The sequence below is a fragment of the Symphalangus syndactylus genome, chromosome 23 (assembly GCF_028878055.3).
Source record: "Symphalangus syndactylus isolate Jambi chromosome 23, NHGRI_mSymSyn1-v2.1_pri, whole genome shotgun sequence".
Lineage (NCBI taxonomy): Eukaryota > Metazoa > Chordata > Mammalia > Primates > Hylobatidae > Symphalangus > Symphalangus syndactylus.
In genome coordinates, this window is record NC_072445.2 from 57,310,357 (window position 1) to 57,329,469 (window position 19,113).

General features: G+C 40.5%; 3 protein-coding genes and 1 long non-coding RNA gene across 23 annotated transcripts in view; 1 reads left to right on the forward strand and 3 right to left on the reverse strand.

The window, feature by feature from the left end:
* RANBP9 (RAN binding protein 9) overlaps nt 1-7,440 on the forward strand; it is an 89,974-nt gene extending 82,534 nt beyond the window's left edge. The window contains exons 13-14 of the mRNA XM_055263466.2: nt 3,187-3,298; nt 6,446-7,440. Coding sequence (XP_055119441.2) covers nt 3,187-3,298; nt 6,446-6,576 — 243 coding nt within the window. The 3' untranslated portion in view covers nt 6,577-7,440. The remainder of the gene's footprint in view (nt 1-3,186; nt 3,299-6,445) is intronic.
* Nucleotides 7,051-13,659, reverse strand: NOL7 (nucleolar protein 7). The gene is made up of 8 exons (XM_055263486.2): nt 12,955-13,659; nt 12,807-12,867; nt 12,048-12,106; nt 10,772-10,803; nt 10,436-10,517; nt 8,612-8,733; nt 8,456-8,533; nt 7,051-8,179 (listed from the first exon to the last, which is right to left on the reverse strand). The coding sequence occupies exons 1-8, from the start codon at nt 13,218-13,220 to the stop codon at nt 8,106-8,108; spliced, it is 774 nt and encodes a 257-aa protein (XP_055119461.1). The 5' UTR covers nt 13,221-13,659; the 3' UTR covers nt 7,051-8,105.
* On the reverse strand, nt 12,243-12,800 carry LOC129473220 (uncharacterized). Its single transcript, XR_008654219.2, has 2 exons — nt 12,679-12,800; nt 12,243-12,429 (listed from the first exon to the last, which is right to left on the reverse strand). It is a non-coding gene; the product is annotated as an uncharacterized lncRNA (long non-coding RNA).
* Nucleotides 13,660-16,253: 2,594 nt separating the features above from the next.
* Nucleotides 16,254-19,113, reverse strand: part of SIRT5 (sirtuin 5) — a 39,845-nt gene continuing 36,985 nt past the window's right edge. For all 20 annotated transcript variants that reach the window (XM_055263474.2, XM_063632875.1, XM_055263484.2 and 17 more), the window contains one exon: nt 16,254-16,762. In XM_055263474.2, coding sequence (XP_055119449.2) covers nt 16,687-16,762 — 76 coding nt within the window. In that variant the 3' untranslated portion in view covers nt 16,254-16,686. The remainder of the gene's footprint in view (nt 16,763-19,113) is intronic.

Below are 19,113 nucleotides of genomic sequence, written 5' to 3' on the forward strand. Positions count from 1 at the left end.
AAGAATATGAACATTATTGTGGTTCTCACTACATATTGCTATACTGGTTTTCACAAACCCTTTACCAACTTCTACCAGCAGTAAAGAAAGAATGTACCATGGCACTAGTATATTAATGCTAGTTTAGTGGGTTTAACATATGTTAGTATCTTAAAATTGCGTATTTGCATTTCTTTGGTTATCACCACCAGTTAACTTTTACAGCAGGCTTTAAACCATTAGTATTGTTTTGCCAGTTTCATTCATTTTCCTTTGTGAAGAAAGAATAAAGTCCTAGATGTTTACGACTGGGAGTTTGATGGTATAAACCATTTTTTATTTTTAAGGCTCTGTTAGTTTTGTTGCTTACAGCTTCACTCTACTTCCAAGCCATGTTTTATAGTGTTGTTGTGTGATCCTCCTAAAATTAAGTCTAATCCATGTTGGTTTCCTTCATTTAAAACCTTATTTCCTTATTGGAAAAACTTCAAGCTTTTTAGTATGGTTTTTGGGGTATTTTAGCATCTAACTCCTACCCGTGTTTCCAGCCATGCTTTTTTCTCCCCTCAGCCTCAGTTTGCATGTATTAAGTCAATAGTAATGTACTGTGTGTTATTTATTTATATGTAAGCCTTCCCTTGAAGCAGTGACTAGGTCCTGGTCATCACTGTATCCTCTATATCTGGCAGCTGTATTCAGTAAACATATGTTGAATTGTACTGAAAATGAAATACCAGAGAAAAATTTTAGACGTTTTTTCTTAACATTTAGATGGGTAACTAAAAGAATCTGCATCTTACTATTCACTGCCTCCGTTTGCTTCTCTAGATGATAGACATGATATCAACCTTAGATGATTATTGTAAGGATTAAATAGATGATCCATATTCGTGCTTAAAACACTTCTTCACACAATGTTAGTGCACAATACATTGTTGTCATTTTAAAGAACTTTTTCTCTGAGTTTTAAAACACTACAGTGTAGTATTTTTTTTTTTCCTTTAAGTTCCAGGGTACATGTGCAGGATGTTCAGGTTTGTTACATAGGTAAACGTGTGCCATGGTGGTTTGCTGCACTAGACAGTGTAGTCTTAATTTAAGATTTGGGACTGTGACATTTCACATTTTCGGTGGTATGTTAGGATGTAGGCTATGAATATAGTTTTGTACTTGAAGTTTTTGTTTACCAAGTATTCCTTGGAAAAATTCTTCAGTATTTCTTTTTAAATTTATCTGTACTATGGGTATGGTACCCTCATCAGATGGTTGTGGGGTAAATTAAGTCTTGAGCAAAGCTCAGTCCTTAAAAATAACGTGATTTTTTTTTTCTTTCTTTTTTTTTGGAGATGGAGTCTCTCTCTGTCGTCCAGGCTAGAGTGCAGTGGTGTGATCTTGGCTCACTGCAACCTCCGCCTCCTGGGTTCAGACGATTCTCCTGCCTCAGCCTCCCGAGTAGCTGGGATTAGAGGCATTCGCCACCATGCCCGACTAATTTTTGTATTTTTGTATTTTTAGTAGAGATGGGGTTTCACCATGTTGGCCAGGTTGGTCTTGAACTCCTGGCCTCAAATGATCCGCCCGCCTCTGCTTCCCAAAGTGCTGGGATTACAAGTCTGAGCCACCACACCTGGCCAAAAACAAAATAATATGTTTGATTTGAGTTAGCTTTACAAGATAAAGGGTCATATATTCTTTCCATGGGTTGGGAAGTGTGGGTTGGGTTAGGGGCGGGAAGTAGAACCAAGTAGCTTTGTGGGATGCATAAAACATCTTCAGTGCTGGAAGAAGCAGGTCTTGCTCTCAACAGGCATATGAATTATCTTCCTGTACGAAGCACCTGAGTAGCTTCAGGGGATTCAAAAAAATAAGTAATTTTTATCTTCAAAGAACTTTTATTGTAATTGGAGCAGAAAACTACCCAGATGAAATATTCAGCAATATAAAACAATGGAGGAGCCATCTGTGTTTGCGTAGAGGCACGTGTATTCCATGCCTTGTGGTCTCAGACTGACTTCACAGCATTTCTTCATGGGTTATTCTTCTCTAAATCCACAATATTAGAGGCTCATTTGGATGAGAAAGGGCAAGAGTACAGTTGATCAGAAGCCTCTCCCCCACCTCTGCTTTCATAACACTAGTAAGATATCTAGAGAAATGATGGAAAATGGGTGTGGAATCTGATTTTTTGAGCAGCTGAACCTAGGAGATGGTGCTCTTTAGGAATTTCAGTAGTCAGTATTTTGAAAGTGTTATGTTCCTGAACTCACAAATTAAATTAACAGTTTCTGCAGCAACTCTCCATGTCTGCCTTCCAAATTGGGAAGAGTGTTCTGAATTTCTCTTTTTATATTTGTATAATATTGCCCTGGATTAGGGTATTGACTTGGCATAATAGTAAGACGTCATTTATTGAAAGATTAGAATGAACTGATACTGCTAATTTCATTTAGTCCTCATACAAATCTAGGTAATAGGGCCTCTTATAGTCCCCATTATGCAGATAAGGAAACTGGCACTTAGATTGTCACTTGCCAAAGGCTACACGGCCAGTTAGTGGTGGAGCTTGGACTTGAAGCCAGTATCTGAAACCACCATTAGTATGTGCCTCCCATAGAAAGAAGACAAAAAATATAAAGTAGTTGTTTGAAAAGAAGACTGTCAGTCATTTTAAGTTTTGAAGAGGTGTGGCTTGAGAGTAGTTGGAAATACTGAATGCATAAAACAGGTCCTGAAGGGCAGCCTGTTTTTTTCATAACTGAATTTGAGAAGAAGACATCCAGTGAGATGTGTCCAGTTCCTAAATCTGTTGAAAAAAGGAAATGCAGGCAGGCCCTGTCCTCTGTCACATTCATATCAGTAGTAATAAATTGTGAAGTAAAACATCTGAATGTTTTGCCTTCCACTCTCCCTACACCAATACTAGTTCATTCCTTTGAAATTCTTTTTCTTTTTTTTTTTCCTGTTTTGTGTTTAGGGATGGGAGGAAGATGAATGAGAATGGCTGTCCACAGGAAAAATGAAAATAGGCTTTGCTGCATAATTTAATTGTTCAAAAATGTACAGCGTCCCAGTGCTAGGAGTAAATGGGTTTAAAGTTTACATTAGTCTAGTGCCTGGAAGCCATATTTTACCTCTCAACTTGGAAACATTTGTGAGCATAATAGTTGAACTATTTGAATTAAAACCAAATCGGTGTGTTTTCAACAGGATGCATTCAGTTTACTAGCATATTCAGATCCCTGGAACAGCCCAGTTGGAAATCAGCTTGACCCGATTCAGAGAGAACCTGTGTGCTCAGCTCTTAACAGTGCAATATTAGGTAAGTAAAGCCGAATAAGGCACAATTTCAACTAGACTCTGAAAATTTGAGGGTGTTTGTACTGGCATTTGCACTTCGGTAAAATCATCAGCAAAATGTCCTCTATATTTTTAAAATATTAAAGTACCTAAAATATAGAAACCCTCTCCTTTAATTCCAGATTCAAATGGATTTAAATAGAATAAAAACAGTAAGATGGGGTACAGCTTGGGATGTTTGGGAAATAGAAGTTTTTGTGTGCATGTATGTAAGCATTTCTGGTAGCCACGAATGTCTACTTCTTTCATTAGAATGAGAGATTTGGTGGTCCTTGTGTATAATTCAAAATACAACCCTATCAGAGACATTCTTTACAGCCCTCTTTAGTGAAAGGCATTTTCTGCTACTGATTTCTAGGCTAGGAATTGGGTGGCATTCTCTAGTTCGGCTGCTGTAGAAGGAATCGGAGAATGTTAAGAACATAGATTAATAATTGTCACAAGAGTTAGGCTAGAAGGGAACAGGGTACATTTGAAGAAAATCAAGAGGTCAAGGAAGGTTTTGATGGACAGAATAAGAATGGAAATAAGGGAGTGAAGAGCCTGAATATCGGAGAAGCTCAAACTGATCCAGTAGAGGGCAGGATTCCTAGCTGGTGCTCCACTGTTACCTTGCTCCCCACCATTTTGCTTGAGCTATTTGCAATGGGTAGCGGCAGCCTAAGCCACCGGTATCACAGCTCCCACCATGCTTATGAATATGGGCACAAGGGGCTTCCTGGTGACTTGTGAGTACCCTGCAGGACCAAGCCTTGATGTCAAATTCTATTTGCATTTATATTAGCCAGATTCAACTACATGTCCTTACCCAATATAAAGGGTGGGTGAGGAAGAGAAAAACAATTTAAAAGGTGAGGCTTAGCCAGGGGTGAGCATGAAGTGCGAAACTCTCATTCGATGTTCGTTTGGTTGCCATTCCTATGAGCAACTCACTGTAGCGTGTATGATTATAGTATTTATATACTGAACAAGTACTTTTTATATGAATTGTGTAACTGCACATATTGTGCATTTCTATGTAAATGTGGTAGGGTCGATTGTTTACATAAAACAAGTTTGAGTTGTGGGCAATTCTCATCAAAGGTAATTTATATAAAGAGTGAGTTTTCATTTGACTTTAGAGTCTAATTCCCAGGTAATTGGGACTCCAGTCTAGTTTAGAAGTCTGTACTGTGCTGTGTGGCCCTGCAAGGTTCAGGGACTTTTAGTCACATATTTCAGACTATTTTAGGAAGATGAGAGGGCAGTGCCACAAAAAGTAGATTAAAGAGTAGTTTAGATAGGGAGACTTGCAATGAGGGCCAGGACTTTTACGGCAAGAATGTAAAGGAAGCAATGAAAAGCATTTGTATTTGAGCGCTCAGTCTGTTTCTTTGCTCTTAGAAAATTTATTAATTTGTTAAGGACCAATACTGAAGTTTGGGAATAGGAGTAGTGTCCTTAGTGTTGTAGTTCTCCAAAATTTAGGATTTGTACATAAATATGAATTTTCTTTGGCTAATGTGTTACATTTTCATTGGTTCTACAAAATTCATTTAGCTCCATTGGTAAAAGTAACTTAGTAACAATGCTGGAATTGTAAGGAAAATTATGGTTTACTATAATTGTCTTTTTGAAGTTATATTGTAGGTAATCATTAAAACCTAATTACTAGATGATACTAATCTTTAAAGTGACCAGTTTTCTTATAACAATTGAATTTCTTGAGTTCAAGGGAATTTGTTGAGCACCATTATCTATAGACATATGTACTCTTACATATTGTGCTATATTATGTAGATTCAGCCATAAATAGTGCTTAATCTTATTAATACAAATAGATGCAATTCCTGTAAAATTAATGACACAATTACTAAATTGCTATAGATGGGCATGTATGTGTTTATAAATACCATGCTATATTATATAGGTACATCTATATATAGTGTTATGAAAATTTCATATATCCAAAAAAGTTAGATGCATCACCAGATGCTTCCTTTGGCCAAAATAAAATTTAAAAAAAATTCCCTGTAGATGCTTGCCTTTGAGCACGGTCTTCCCTGTGAACCGTCAAGACACCATACTTTCTCATCAATCTACGTGGCTTTTTTGCACACTTTTATTCTTAATCCTGTTTTTGTTTTCTACCTTTAAGTCCTGAATTTGCTTCTTTTTGATATTGTGCTTTTTCCCTTTTGGAAATTTCCTCTTCTTTCTCCCACCATCAAATTGCATCCTCTGAACCAAGAATGGAGTTAAACCATATGAAGCCTTTCTAGCCATGTGTCATTGTTTTTGCCCTTTGTTGTCAACTGTGCCTATAAAGAACTGATTAGTAATTTTATTGATTAGTTTGGGCATTGCCTTCTCATAAAGAGAAATTACCAGCTTCTGAGTCTGGCCGCTTTTACCATTAGTTCATTTTTTTTCATCTCTGGCAAGAAACAAATTTTGGTAATTATTGCATTTGTACTACAAATGTCTGACAAAGAAACTTATAATATGCAGGACCCTGAAAACTTATTGGCATTTTTAAAAAATGTCTGAACTGTCCATTTTAAATTGGCACCTCCAAAACTGCGGGGTGGCTCTGCTGTATGTTCTCTCACTGTCACCGCTAACACCTGCTCCCCACCAGCCCAAATAACATTACCTATATATGCCTTGGAGATGGCTAGGCAGCCTCAGTTTGGTCCTATCCACAGAGGTGGAAGAACCCATCAGTAGAAACTTGTAATGAAAACCTGGTGCCTTTTTTAGTTTTAGTTAGTATCAACTGATTTTGATCAACCAGAAGGGAAATAATGCCTTACTCTCCACTCCAAATATCAGATAAAAAGTTGTACCTTTCCCATCATAGTTAATATGGAAATAAGTATTTAAGTATCTGATACTTTAAAAGTCTGATTCTGCAAGAGTTTCTCTTATAGTTGAATACACAATACCCACACTACCTTGTCAGAATATTATGTCCAAGGTGTCTATCTTTTGCGTAGAAACCTTCATTTGCTTGATATTTCAGAGTGGTATGGGAGTGGTAGTTTTTAAAGTCATGCAGTATTCTCCTGATTGAAATGTTTTTTAAAATGTCTTGCTAATTGCTGTTTTCATTTTTATTCTTCCTCAGAAACCCACAATCTGCCAAAGCAACCTCCACTGGCCCTAGCAATGGGACAGGCCACACAATGTCTAGGACTGATGGCTCGATCAGGAATTGGATCCTGCGCATTTGCCACAGTGGAAGACTACCTACATTAGCTATGCATTTGAAGAGCTCACACTTATATTGTGGCATATAGTCAACATGGAAGTAGACCAGCTCTGCTGATTTGAAATTTAGATTTTTTAAATTATGTACTGGGGACAGGTTTTTGTCGCTTTACATTGCTTCCTAGTTTACAGCATGATGCAAATGATTTTCTAACTTAGTGTTAGGAGAAATTATTTTCCATCTTTAACCTCTTAGTTGTCTAAGAGTTAAATATTACTGAATTTCAGACGTTCAAATTGATCATCACAAATCCTTTAAAACAATTACCTAAAAGAAACCAAAAATCCTGCCTTCTTTGTGGGGGAGGGGGGAGAGAGGGGAAGGAAATGGAACAAGTTGTGTTTGTGTTAGCATGTGGGTGATGTAAACTTCAAATTGGGAGATGTTCCGACCCCCACTCCCATATAAGCATTCAATCAGTGTAACTTGCAAAATGCATAAAAAACATCCGACAGTTTGAATTTATAGTGTTGATGGAAGAAATCATTTTTAATGTGTACTGTAAAACTTGAAATACTCAGGAGCTGAGTGAATATGTTGTTGCTACTTACAATCCCGACCTGTTAGTCCCAGTAGTTTTGTTTTAACATGGTCTTTTTCAACTTTGTTTCCTGTTTAACTACAGATGACTTCTGTTGTAGACTCACAAGTTTAACTGTTGTATTATAACAGTATTACATGTCAACGGTGTGGTTATGACCTTTATTTATATAAAAACCAAATATTTAGTCAATTTACCGTGTCTTAATTTAATCTTTGTACACCTTCCATTTTTAAGTGCTTAAATGAGTACTATATTGCAATAAAATGTAGTGATATAATTAACCAGCCATTAAAAATTTACTTCTACAGATACAGTGTCAATTGAGTTTATATATTAGGTACTTGCATACTTTTTATGATTAATATGAAAATTAGAGCAATTAAAATTAATGGTTTCTACAATTAATCTGAGTTCTACAACCTAAAATTACTGCCTTCAGTTTACTGGCATCCCTGGATTAGGGTTAGACCTGATATTGTAGGTGACACAGAAAGGCAACAGGAAATTAACTTCATTATTTTCATATTCATAATATGGCATATGAGACTCACCAGGCAAGCAAATCCCGACTGGTTAAAAGTAAAAATTTAAAAGCTGTCAGCTATATTTTGTGCACTGAATCTTTAATAGCAAATTGTCTACGGGCTGCAGTTAGAGACTTTCCTGGAATGTCCATTTCTCCTTTTTGTCCGTGCCATTTTTGCCACCCCTCCAACCCGGGGAGAGTAGAAGAGGTGCTGGTGTGGGTATGGCTTGAATTCAGTTAAATATATGAAAAAAAGAAAACAATTCCTTCTTAAACCACTTTTTCCTCTAGGATTGCAAGGCACAATTCTACTCCAGAAGAATGAAAAGTGGTTGAGTACTTCCTCAAATAGGTTTATGGTTTTTATAATGACCCTTTAAAATGATCTATGATTTATTAGATAAATTCTATACATACAAAGTACAGATTCTTCATTTAGCATTGATTTACTTCTTAGTTGTCATCTTTCTGACCATCCACCGTCTTTTAAATCTCTTGGCATTTTGTTTTTTCTGGATTCCTAGAATACAAAGTTTTGTGCAGTAAGTATATTAGAGAAACATAATTCAAATTTTTTTTTATAATTCTCTATATGAATGTAATTACTAAAACTGGGTGGGCTTTTTATACATTAGATGTATACACATACTACATTGACCTGTTTTTCACAAGTAACTTACTTAATATATAAGCCATTATAAGGGGGAAAAGTAACGTTATGAACTATCTCCTTCAAAAGAACATTATTCAACATATATAAAGCTATTAGAGGCAGGAGAATAAAGCTGGATCTTACCCCAAGCATTATTCAAAAACTGGACAGCAGCTCTTTTCACTGGTAACCTCTTGTTGGCAAGAGACAGGAACTTATTTACTAGAAAAGAAAAGTATTTATCATTTCATAGTTTTATTTGCAGTAAAAAGTGAGAAAAATAGTCCATAAAAAAATTACCAGTAGTCCTGTTGGTTCCTGGCCCATATAATGAATTATGTATGAAGGCTTGTGCTGCTTGTTGCCTTGAATCTCTCAGATCTTGGTCTTTTAGCCTTACGGCCACGTAGCTTTTATTCTGGCTGTTGATCAGTATAAAAGGTTAAATAAGAATTATACGTGCGTTTTTTTTTTTTCTTCCTGAGATGGAGTCTCACTGCCACCCAGGTTGCGCGATCTCAGCTCACTGCAACCTCTGCCTCCCAGGTTCAAGCAACTTGCCTGCCTCAGCCTCCCAAATAGTCGGATTACAGGCGCCTGCCACCATGCCCAGCTAATTTTTGTATTTTCAGTAGAGACGGGGTTTCACCATGTTGGCCAAGCTGGTCTGGAACTCCTGACCTCGTGATCCACCAGCCTCAGCTTCCGAAAGTGCTGGGATTACAGGTGTGAGACACTGTGCCCGGGCTACATGCTTGCTTTAAAATATTTTTATCATTTGTCTCATAGTGATAAACTAATTTTGTATATGCACAGATAGAATAAAACTAAATTACAGGACTACAAGAAACAGACTAACATATTTTAGTAGAGCACATGGTGGTTTTTTTTTTTGATCAATTGAACAATCAGCATCTCAGATGTATTCAACTGAAGAACTTGTCCCTGGACTTTTGTACTAAAATATACTAAAACCAAAAGTCAAAACATAACATTAGTTAACAGGAAATTGTTCTGATACATGTAGTAAAAGAGAATTGACAGCATGATTTCCAAATCGACTGTGCCAAATAAATTTTGCCAAATGAAAAGTCCAACATACTGTGATGAATTCCTCTCATGGTCTTGCACTTTGCTTTAAATTTGTTTCTATATTTGATCTTGTGGCTAAAACACCAATATGCAAGTGATAATTTGGACCACCAAGCTGTACTGAATGCAACTCAAACGAATGCCTGTGGACTTCAAGACAGATACTACAGACATCGTCCACAGTATTGGCCAAAATTCCAGTAACAGCAATAGCCACTTTCTCTGTGACTTCTGTAGACCGTAAGAATAGAAGATAAGGCCATATTGTCAGGGAAAGGTTGAATTTTGTGAAAAATGGCTCCTTTTGAAGAATTGTCATGATTGGCAATAGGGGTGAACACCTTTCCATTGGAATAGCTGTCTTTGCATTGGCACCATGCACCATAAGGGTTGGTGACTGGAGGAACATTCAGCAGCCAGAAAAATTACACTGCCTGAATACGTGTAGGCTGGCAAGTTTGAAGTGCTGACAGTAGGCTGCAGTGTATCTTGAAATAAACATCTATCTATTGGGAAAGGTGAAATGAAATTTTCTCAATAAAACCACTAAAAAAAAGTTTTTGAACTTAACCTGCAGGACCTGCAAAAACAAAGTGTTCAACTGATCTTTATTTTTTTATGAAAACCGATTTTTTTTTGAGACAGGGTCTCACTGTCGCTCAAGCTGTAGTGCAGTGGCACGATCTTGGCTCACTGCAGCCTCGACCTCCTGGGCTCAAGTGATCCTCCCACCTTGGCCTCTGGAGTAGCACACCAGCACGCCCAGCTTACTTTTTTTATTTTGTGTAGAGACGGTTTTACCATGTTGCCTAGGCTGGTCTTGAAATCCTGGACTCAAGCAATCCACCTGCTTCAGCCTCCCAAAATGCTGGGATTAACAAGCGTAAGCCACGTGCCCGGCCCAAAAGTGGTTTTTCCACAGAGACTCCAATCTGAAATTACTACTAATTAAAATATTTTCCCATGTTAGCCAATACTTTAACTCTCTTAAAGGTATCCTTTACATCCCAAATGAAACAAAAGACTCATTACCTGACAGACTGTACTTTTTGTACTTTAACTTTCCTGGAGTCATTTCCTTTTTCACAGTCTTCATTTTTCTTTTGCAAATTAACTAAAAAATAGTTACATTTTCTAATTAGCAATCACATAAAAATAAATCAGGAAATTTACTGGAGTTCACTTTAAGCATCCACTACACACTAATGTGGATGCAGTTTTTATTTGTATGAAATACAGGGAATAGGCCCCAGCTAACCTTGGCCAGGCCCATGCTGGCTTTCTAAGGGCCATTCATATTTGACTGGAAACATCTGCAAGTGCACTTGACACTTACATGAGAAGTTATTTAAATTAGAATAGTCATACCTTCTTTCAACTTTCCTGGCGATTTCTTGATGCTAAGGGAAAAAAACAAAACCACTGAGTGGAATGGCAGATAGCAAAGGTTACTCAAAACATGTTATATTATTTCATCTGGCTTTACAAGTAAGACACCCCCTTTCGTTACCAACACCCTCAGTTTCTACTCAGGAGCTCTCAGTTTGGAAAGCAACAGTCACTCCCCAGTACACTGCCACCAACTCTCAATCATTGGAAGATCCTCACAGTTAAAATCTGAAAGCCTATTAGCAGGCTTCCAAAGCAGCAAAATGCTATGGGCAATGGAGTTCAAGTGAAACACTTAAGAACAAGTTATAAAGTATTTGAAATATGAAGTGAATGGGAGTAGGCCCGCTTCATTTCATTTGGAGAAATCACAAAGGATTAATTTAATAGTTTAGGCACAGGAGACAGGGAACAGCCTCAAGGGGGCTGTGGCCCAATGGAGAGAGAAATGTAAATGGACACAATACAATACAGAAGCATTTGCACAGGAGAAAGGCCACACAAAAGCGGAAGTGATGGGAGGTGGGGGGGCCAAATGAGAAGGTAAAGGTGACACTTGAGCTCGGTTTTAAAAGATGAAAGGGAATTTGCCACCAAATAGATTTGCTCTTATCTTTAACGTATTCAGGATCTGAGTAACTCTTTGGTAAAGTTTTTTTTACTGAAAATTTGAGAGCCACTGGCCTAAGCAAAAGGGGGCTGAATTTCTGAATTTAAAGCCTTAAGGGGAGAGAAAGAGGAAAAAAAAAATATTTAGAAGGCTAAATTTAGTAGGGTTTGACCGATTCCTAAGGACGACTATAGCTTTTCGCTTTAAACCATAAAACACCAAAGATGCTAAATGAAGTGGGGAACAGGGAGGAAGGACAGGTTGGTGGCAGATAAGGCAAGTATAGGACAAATCGAGTTTTCAGAGCCTGTGGATTAAGCGCCTGCTACCTCACTAAATGATTCAAAACACTTTTTATTCACCACCACCTACTCTGCCCTAGTACAATGACAGGCAGTGAACAAAATGTACTGAATGAACACAATGGGATCAGGAATTCAAAAGCTAGCTATGGGAATGAACAAAAATCGTAAAATAAGAAGTGGAACGTTACCTCCGTCTTTCCCACCAAATTCATATACATAGGTAGCTTTTAAATTTGGGTTCTACAATTCCTTCAGTTATATGGATTCAAATAAATGTACCAGTACATAATTCAAAGATGGGTGTATATAAGCAAGTAATAGAAAAAGATCCATTATTTACCTAGTCTGTGAAGCTGTGGTTAACTTCTCTATAATAGTGTCTGGAAGGAGTTTTCTTTTCTTTTGGAATGAAAACGTTTAAAATTAATAAAAGTCATGTACATAGTATGTCCGGAGTCGCTTCTGAAGTTACCACTTTTAAGAATGCCCTACATCTAGGCAAAGAAATTAATTAGGCTGGAAACTGCCCCCATACCTCTAGGCTATGGGAAGACTGGGTCCACAAAACTCCATTCTCTGAAAAGACTTGAAAGCTGGAAAAGGGTGCCCACGGTATTCCAACCCTCAGGTCACTGTTATAAATTGAAAGCAGTTAAGTAATGTCCACCTGGAGCCAGTTCTCTGTGTGGAGTATCAGACAGCAAAGCAACCATACACTAAATCTGTACAGCCCTTACAGTTTCCAAATCACCTCACTTAATTCTCACAGCAACCTCTTTTTTTCAGTTGGTGGACACTAAAGGAGAAGAACTTTTTCTTTTCTTTTTTTTTTTTCTGAGACAGGGTCTCGCTCTGTCGCCCAGGCTGGAGCGCAGTGGTGTGATCTCGGCTCCTGGCAGCCTCCACATCCCGGGCTCCGCCCACCTCATCCCCCTTCAGTACTGCCGCGCCCGGCCCAAGCATCTTTCCACCACTGTCAGAGGAAATCTTGGTGACTATTTCCCCACTCCAATATCCTACTAACCCAAATTATATCCACCATGGGAATTCTCCCTGAGTCGGGTTGTTTTAATAAGACACCTCCTCCCTATCCTCTAACCTTCTGTTCGATGAACAGCTCCTCGCGTCGCTTCCTCTTCTCCTTCAGGAGCGTTTTATCCCTGGGAGGAAGGGTGACAAGTCAGCAAAGGGAAGGACAAGCGGGACGAGAAGGGGCGGTTCTCCCCGCCCGGCCGCGGGCTCCGAACCTGCGCACGGTCTCCCGCACTCGCCGCTCCTCTTCTCTCGCTTCCGCCTGGGCGCTGGCGAAAGTCAGCTCCTCCGGGGCCTCATCGTCAAACTCATCGTCCCCTTCCTCGTCTTCCTCCAGCGGCTCGGCGGCCGCGCCGCTGCTGGGCTGCCCGAGCAACAGCCGGTGCTCCGCCTCCTCCTCCTCCGAGGCCGGCTGGCCCTCGTCCACCATCGCCTCCGCCGACGCCGGGGTGCGAGACGCGCGCGGTCGGAGCTGCACCATGGCCCACGCAGCGCTAGACCGTCTGACCTCTGACCCGGAAGCAGCTACAAATGAAGCGCAAGCGGCCTTTCATCGCCCCCTGCAGGTTCGGAGGTCCTCAGGGACGGTTGGGGTGCATGCGCGAAGTGAGGAAGGGCGTGCCCTGCGGGCAGTGGGCGTGTTTCTTTCCACGTGGCCCGCGGAGGCCGCCGTGGAGCCGGATGGACCCCACGGAAAATGCTCTGCCGGCGAAAGCAGCTGGCAATGGGGTTGGTTTCAAGGCAGGGAAGAGCCATCGCGCTGCCCTCCTCGGCTGGGATGGCGAGACAGGGCTGGCAGGACTCACGCTGTCCGGTGCTCAGAAAACCGGTAACCGCGGGCCCGAGGAGCTGCTCGCCGCCGTTTTTTGGCCCTGGGTTCCGTCGAGTGGATCCAGCATGTCAGTGTTTGTGTAGATTTGGCCGCGTTCGCTCCGCACTTCGGAGGAGGTGGCGTTTCATGGGAAGAAATGCGCTCTAGCAGATGGCCGCCGTGGCCAGTCAGCCCTGCCGTCACCGACGAAGACGCGGGCCACAGACCTGGACTCTAAAGAAATCTGCACAGACGTGACCGGCGCTCTTGGCCTGCCCAGCTCCGCGGCCGCAGCGACGCCGGTTAGGATGTCGGCCCTGTGGGAGCGGCGCCCTTCCTGGTGCCGGGCCCTAACCCACGACCTGGAACAGCAGCTGGCCCGTGGCAAATGCTGAGCAAATCTCCTGAAAGAATGGCTTCGCAGGTCCCTAGAGAATGCACCCGAGTTTTGTGGTATATACACATACGTACTCTTCTTTTCCAAGCATATTTTTTTTGTGATCGCCGTGTTTCTCTCCTCCCATCTATTATACAGTACTAAATGATTCATCATTCTTTGAACAAATCAAACTGCTTCACACCTGCCATGCGTTTGTACCGACCCTGCTCTTCCCTCTACTGCCGCAGCCCCCCAGGCAGAAGCCTTTTTATACTTCAAAAATTCCTACCCAGGCAAATTTCAAGCACCTTACCTCCTACCTCATCCCACTCTACCTATCTCTAATTGCGCTGGTCTGAACCCGCACAAATGTCTATGCAGTTTCTGCACTGCGTAACAGCTTATATGACAGTTGCTCCAGCCACTCTGTGAACTCCTGAGGGGAAGGGCCAGGTCTTGCTAGTCATTTTATTTCTAATGTCTATCATATGGTAGATGTTTAATAAATGCTAAGTTGAATAATTCTATCTCACACATATATTGTATTTTTAATTCTCCTTTCATGTCTTCTGTTTTAGAAGCAGTTCCCAATTTAAAAACAACAAAACCAAATAGGAACAAAAATGATAAAACTTAAGAAAAAAAAAAAAAGCTGCCGAACCTGAAGTTCAGTATGAGAGGAATCGCAAAGAACAGTTTTGAAATCCTAGGCCTTAGTCAAATAGAAATTACAAATCAAAAATATAATCAGACTCCCTGAGACACTGTGCTAACACTAGGAAAATGAATAAAGTTAACTTGGAGCAGCCCAGGAACAAACTTCTTATAAGTGCATGATGGTATTTTATGCGCAAAACTGCTTTATAAGTACTATAAGACTATCACAGGTATTACCAGTGCCCTCAGTGTCAACTCCTTGGCCCACCCATGGAAAGTGTAAATCGAGCCCTCAGGGTCCCTGACTGGTTCTCCAGCCACCCCATAGGCTATAAGCATCCCTCCTCCCCACACAAAGGGCCACTGGGATTTATTAAAGGTTATGCCTTGCAATGCAGTACAATGTTTTACATGACAGTGTCTTGTTGCCTGTTTCTATAAAAGCCAAGGCTGTAACATTAAATGCAATTTTGCAAGGGGCTGAGGTGATGTGGTCCAGGTATATAATCACTTCAGGGAGCCATGTGACCTTCATACAGTGTTGATAATGGCCATGCCTCCCAGTCAGGCCTCTGACACTCGCTGGACAGCAGGCATTCCAAGGCCCCTAAGCACTGAGTTAGCTGGTAAAGGTTAAGGAAAAAGCTGTATGCTTACTACTTTACTCCAAGGTAGTAAAGTGTATGGAAGAGGTACCTGACAGAAATAACTTAAGCATCCCCTGAGAATGACCCTGTATGGTAGATGCATCTGACAGCAATAACTTAAGAAATGAGGGTTGCCACGTGGAGGTTGCTGGGGGGAGGGTGCTGAGTGAAAGTGCTATATAAACTCCATGCTTTTTATAAGTGGTTGCCGTTCTGTCTAGTCCGCGGCCACTGGACCACCCTGTAAGTTTCCCCAAATAAACCCTATGTTTCCTTCACTAGCTCCAGGTCTCTTCTTTGGCCTCTTGAACCTGGTGCCATCCCTACTGAAGTTAACAGAGGTCTGGCCCAACATAAGGGCATCATTTTTTAAAGTCCCATGGAAAAAACTCCCGGCAGAGTTCAGCATCTGGGAACGGTTGGCAGGCCCCACAGGAACGATATGCTTCTGCATTTATGATGTTGAGAAGCGCTTCACTGTTGAGGCTTCCCCCGTCTACGGGAGCCAGAGTTAAATTTTAGGCAGCTGCATTTATCCTGGGGGTCCGCATATTTGCATATTCTCATCGTGATGTTTTACCTTGTTGGTACTGTTCTCTTCCTTCTTTGCATGAGTTCCTGTTGTGAGCTGCCCCTTGTTCACTGAGGTAATGTAGCCAGACAAGGTTAAAAAGCCCCCAGTAAGCCGGGCGCGGTGGCTCATGCCTGTAATCTCAGCACTTTGGGAGGCCGAGGTGGGCGGATCACCTGAGGTCGGGAGTTTAAGACCAGCCTGACCAACATGGAGAAACCCCGTCTCTACTAAAAATACAAAATTAGCTGGGTGTGGTGGCACATGCCTATAATCCCAGCTACTCAGGAGGCTGAGGCAGGAGAATCTCTTGAACCCGGGAAGCGGAGGTTGCTGTGAGCCGAGATCACCCCATTGCACTCCAGCCTGGGCAACAAGAGTGAAACTCTGTCTCAAAAAAAAAAGTCCCCAATAAAGCCATATCCCGTGTAACGTCTTTATACAATGAATTACCTACTGTAGAGTGTGATTTTATTTTCCACTAAAACTTGTGCAAAAATCAGAATTAAATAGTAGGGTTTTTACCCTTCGACTTCTACTTTGCCCAAATAACAAAAATATAATCGGGATAACTATATTTTTTTAGACAATAATTTACAAAATTTTTCCCTCCCATTAACCAACCATACACATCAAAGATATCTTACGTTTCAGTTCAAACCAAGTAATATGAATTAACTTTCCAGTTCCGTGACTTTTGAATGTGGGTGCTCTTTGCTACTTGTAAACCCCCATCACTTATCAACAGGTTGGATTCCAGCGAGGGAATCAGAGGCTATTTTTAGATTGTTCAATATTCAGCTCACCACCCATAAGACCATTTCTCCTCTGCGTGTGGCCTAGTTCTCAGATATACTGTAATTTCTTTCTTCCCCAGGACACTTAAGAAACAGTTTCATTTTCATGACGGGCAAGGGCTTCAGGAAGAGTTGTTCCACAGGGTCCCTGGAAATGAAACCTGAAAGACAAGAAGCAAATACAGCAGTTTTGAACTACAGGTTAGCAAAATGAATGCCCTACTTCAACAAGCACTTATTTCTGAAGTAATACCCGAAGTAAAACCCAAATTCTCATAAAGATGGTATTATGAATTTTTATGCCCACTTCTTCCATTTAGTTTCTAACAACTCTAGTTATAACACTTCACTATGGGCTGGCCTCTGTGACTGTGGGAATTTTGAGAAGCAAATGTCTAGAATTTATGTGCCATAAAGAAGAATTTTATTTCAAGGCGTAAGAGACATGATTATAAAGTGTATTTTGTTTGTTTTTTTTTTTCAAATCCTGAGAACCTGTGCAAGTAAAGTATATTTTGGGACTGTACTGCCAAACTCACTGAAATTGTAAGTATAAAATATACGTGTGTGTCTTATACATATATGTTTTATGTGTATCTATATATATAACACGTATGTGTTTGGCATGTTATATGTATACACAATACATATGTTTTGTGTGTGTATATGTGTGTATATATGTGTGTGTGTATATATATACACATATATATACACACGTGTGTATATATATACACATATATATACACACGTGTGTATATATATATATATATATATATATACATAAAACATTACAGCAGCATTCACAGGTAGTACTGAGGACAAGAGAAAAAAATACTCGTGCACTATTTGACCACCAGGATTTCAGCTAAGTCAATGAGCCTCTCAAACTATCTGTTGAACTTTCTGACTAGCCTCTGAGCTGTAGTTAGAAAAAAGAGAAAGAGGAAGGAGAAAAAAGAAGAAAAATCATGGACTTTTGTTTCCTCCAAGGAAAAACACTTCGGACAGGGAAAAAAAACTATGAATAAGAAGCAAAAGCAGGACTTCCTCATGCATTATTAATAAGAAAACCAGTTGAGCACAATTAAAAATGGAAAAGGCATTTCCTCAATGCAACCCATTTATATTATTTATTCTTGATACAATACAAATCGTGACTGCCTTAGCCCTCAAATGCCGTGTTCTATCAACTGAATGCCACTTAATGGACAGCCCAGACTACATGGCATCTCCAGTCTGTCTGCCCCCTGCCACATGCTGAGCACTGACTTCCAGAAAGCTCCAGGCCAGTATGTATGTGGTTATCCAGGAATTACTGCCAGGCATGGGGGGCATTTAGGGAATTCCCAGATCCTCAATTTCCACCTCTTCTCTTTCTTAAGTGATTTCAAGTGCCCCTTTCCACATTCACCCTTCTTCCGCCTTACAAAAGCAAGCTGGACCCCTCACCCATCCCGAATTTTACAATGATACCTCATCCCCGAGTGTGAAATACAGGGAGTGTGAAACATATGGAGTGCCAAACAGAGGGACGTCTGGAATACTGGTGTAGATCTGACACCTTCATATGTAAGTAGGATGGTTTCATTCTTGCTTTCAATAAAGTTGAAAGAGGGTCGGAAAGGATTTTCAGTGAACAGACCGCTAAGTATGATACAAAATTACTCTGTGTATTTTGGCATATAACTTGGAAGGTGGTCCAAAATTGGAGTGGCAAGGCTATACCAAAATTTCTTTCATGGCTGGGCACAGTGACTCATGCCTAGAATCCCAGCACTTTGGGAGGCTGAGGCAGGAGGATCGCTTGAGGCTAGGAGTTCGAGACCAGCCTGGGCAACATGGCAAGACCCCGTCTCTACAAAAAGGTAATAGTAAAAACAACCATGCATGGTGACAAGAGGTTGTAGTCCCAGCGACTCAGGAAGCTGAGGCGAGAGGATCACTTGAGCCAGGAGTTTGAAGCTGCAGTGAGCTATGATTATATCACTGTACAGACTCCAGCCTGGGTGACAGAGGGAGCCCCCATCTCTTAAAAAAAAAAAAAATTCCCTCGTGCCCAGAGTTTAGGTGGCCCAGGTCTTTCAGTACTTACATCTATAAAAAACAAACACTGAGGATTACAAATGACATTGAAAAAGTAAAATTTAGCTTGGCTGGTCAAAATCTGCCCAGCGATTCTTTGGATCGGAATAAAAGACACGGGTAAAGCCAGCTGCAACGTTAATAGGAAACAATATATTTTCCCCTAGGATAAGCTGCAAAGTGTCTTAATTCCATTCTTAGACTGACTACTGCTTTTGGATTTTGTTCCTTAATATTATAAACTATTGGAAACTTTGCTATTTGAAATTATAGCAGTAAAGAATGAAATGTTCCTCTAGCCTTGAGGATCTAAGTCACTTTGATACTGAGAAGCAGCCTGGATTTCCAACCCAGGTGCAGAGCTTCAGATAAGGGATTTCTGGACACAATATTCCACATTGATCTGAACTTTGTATTATAGTTTCTGGGG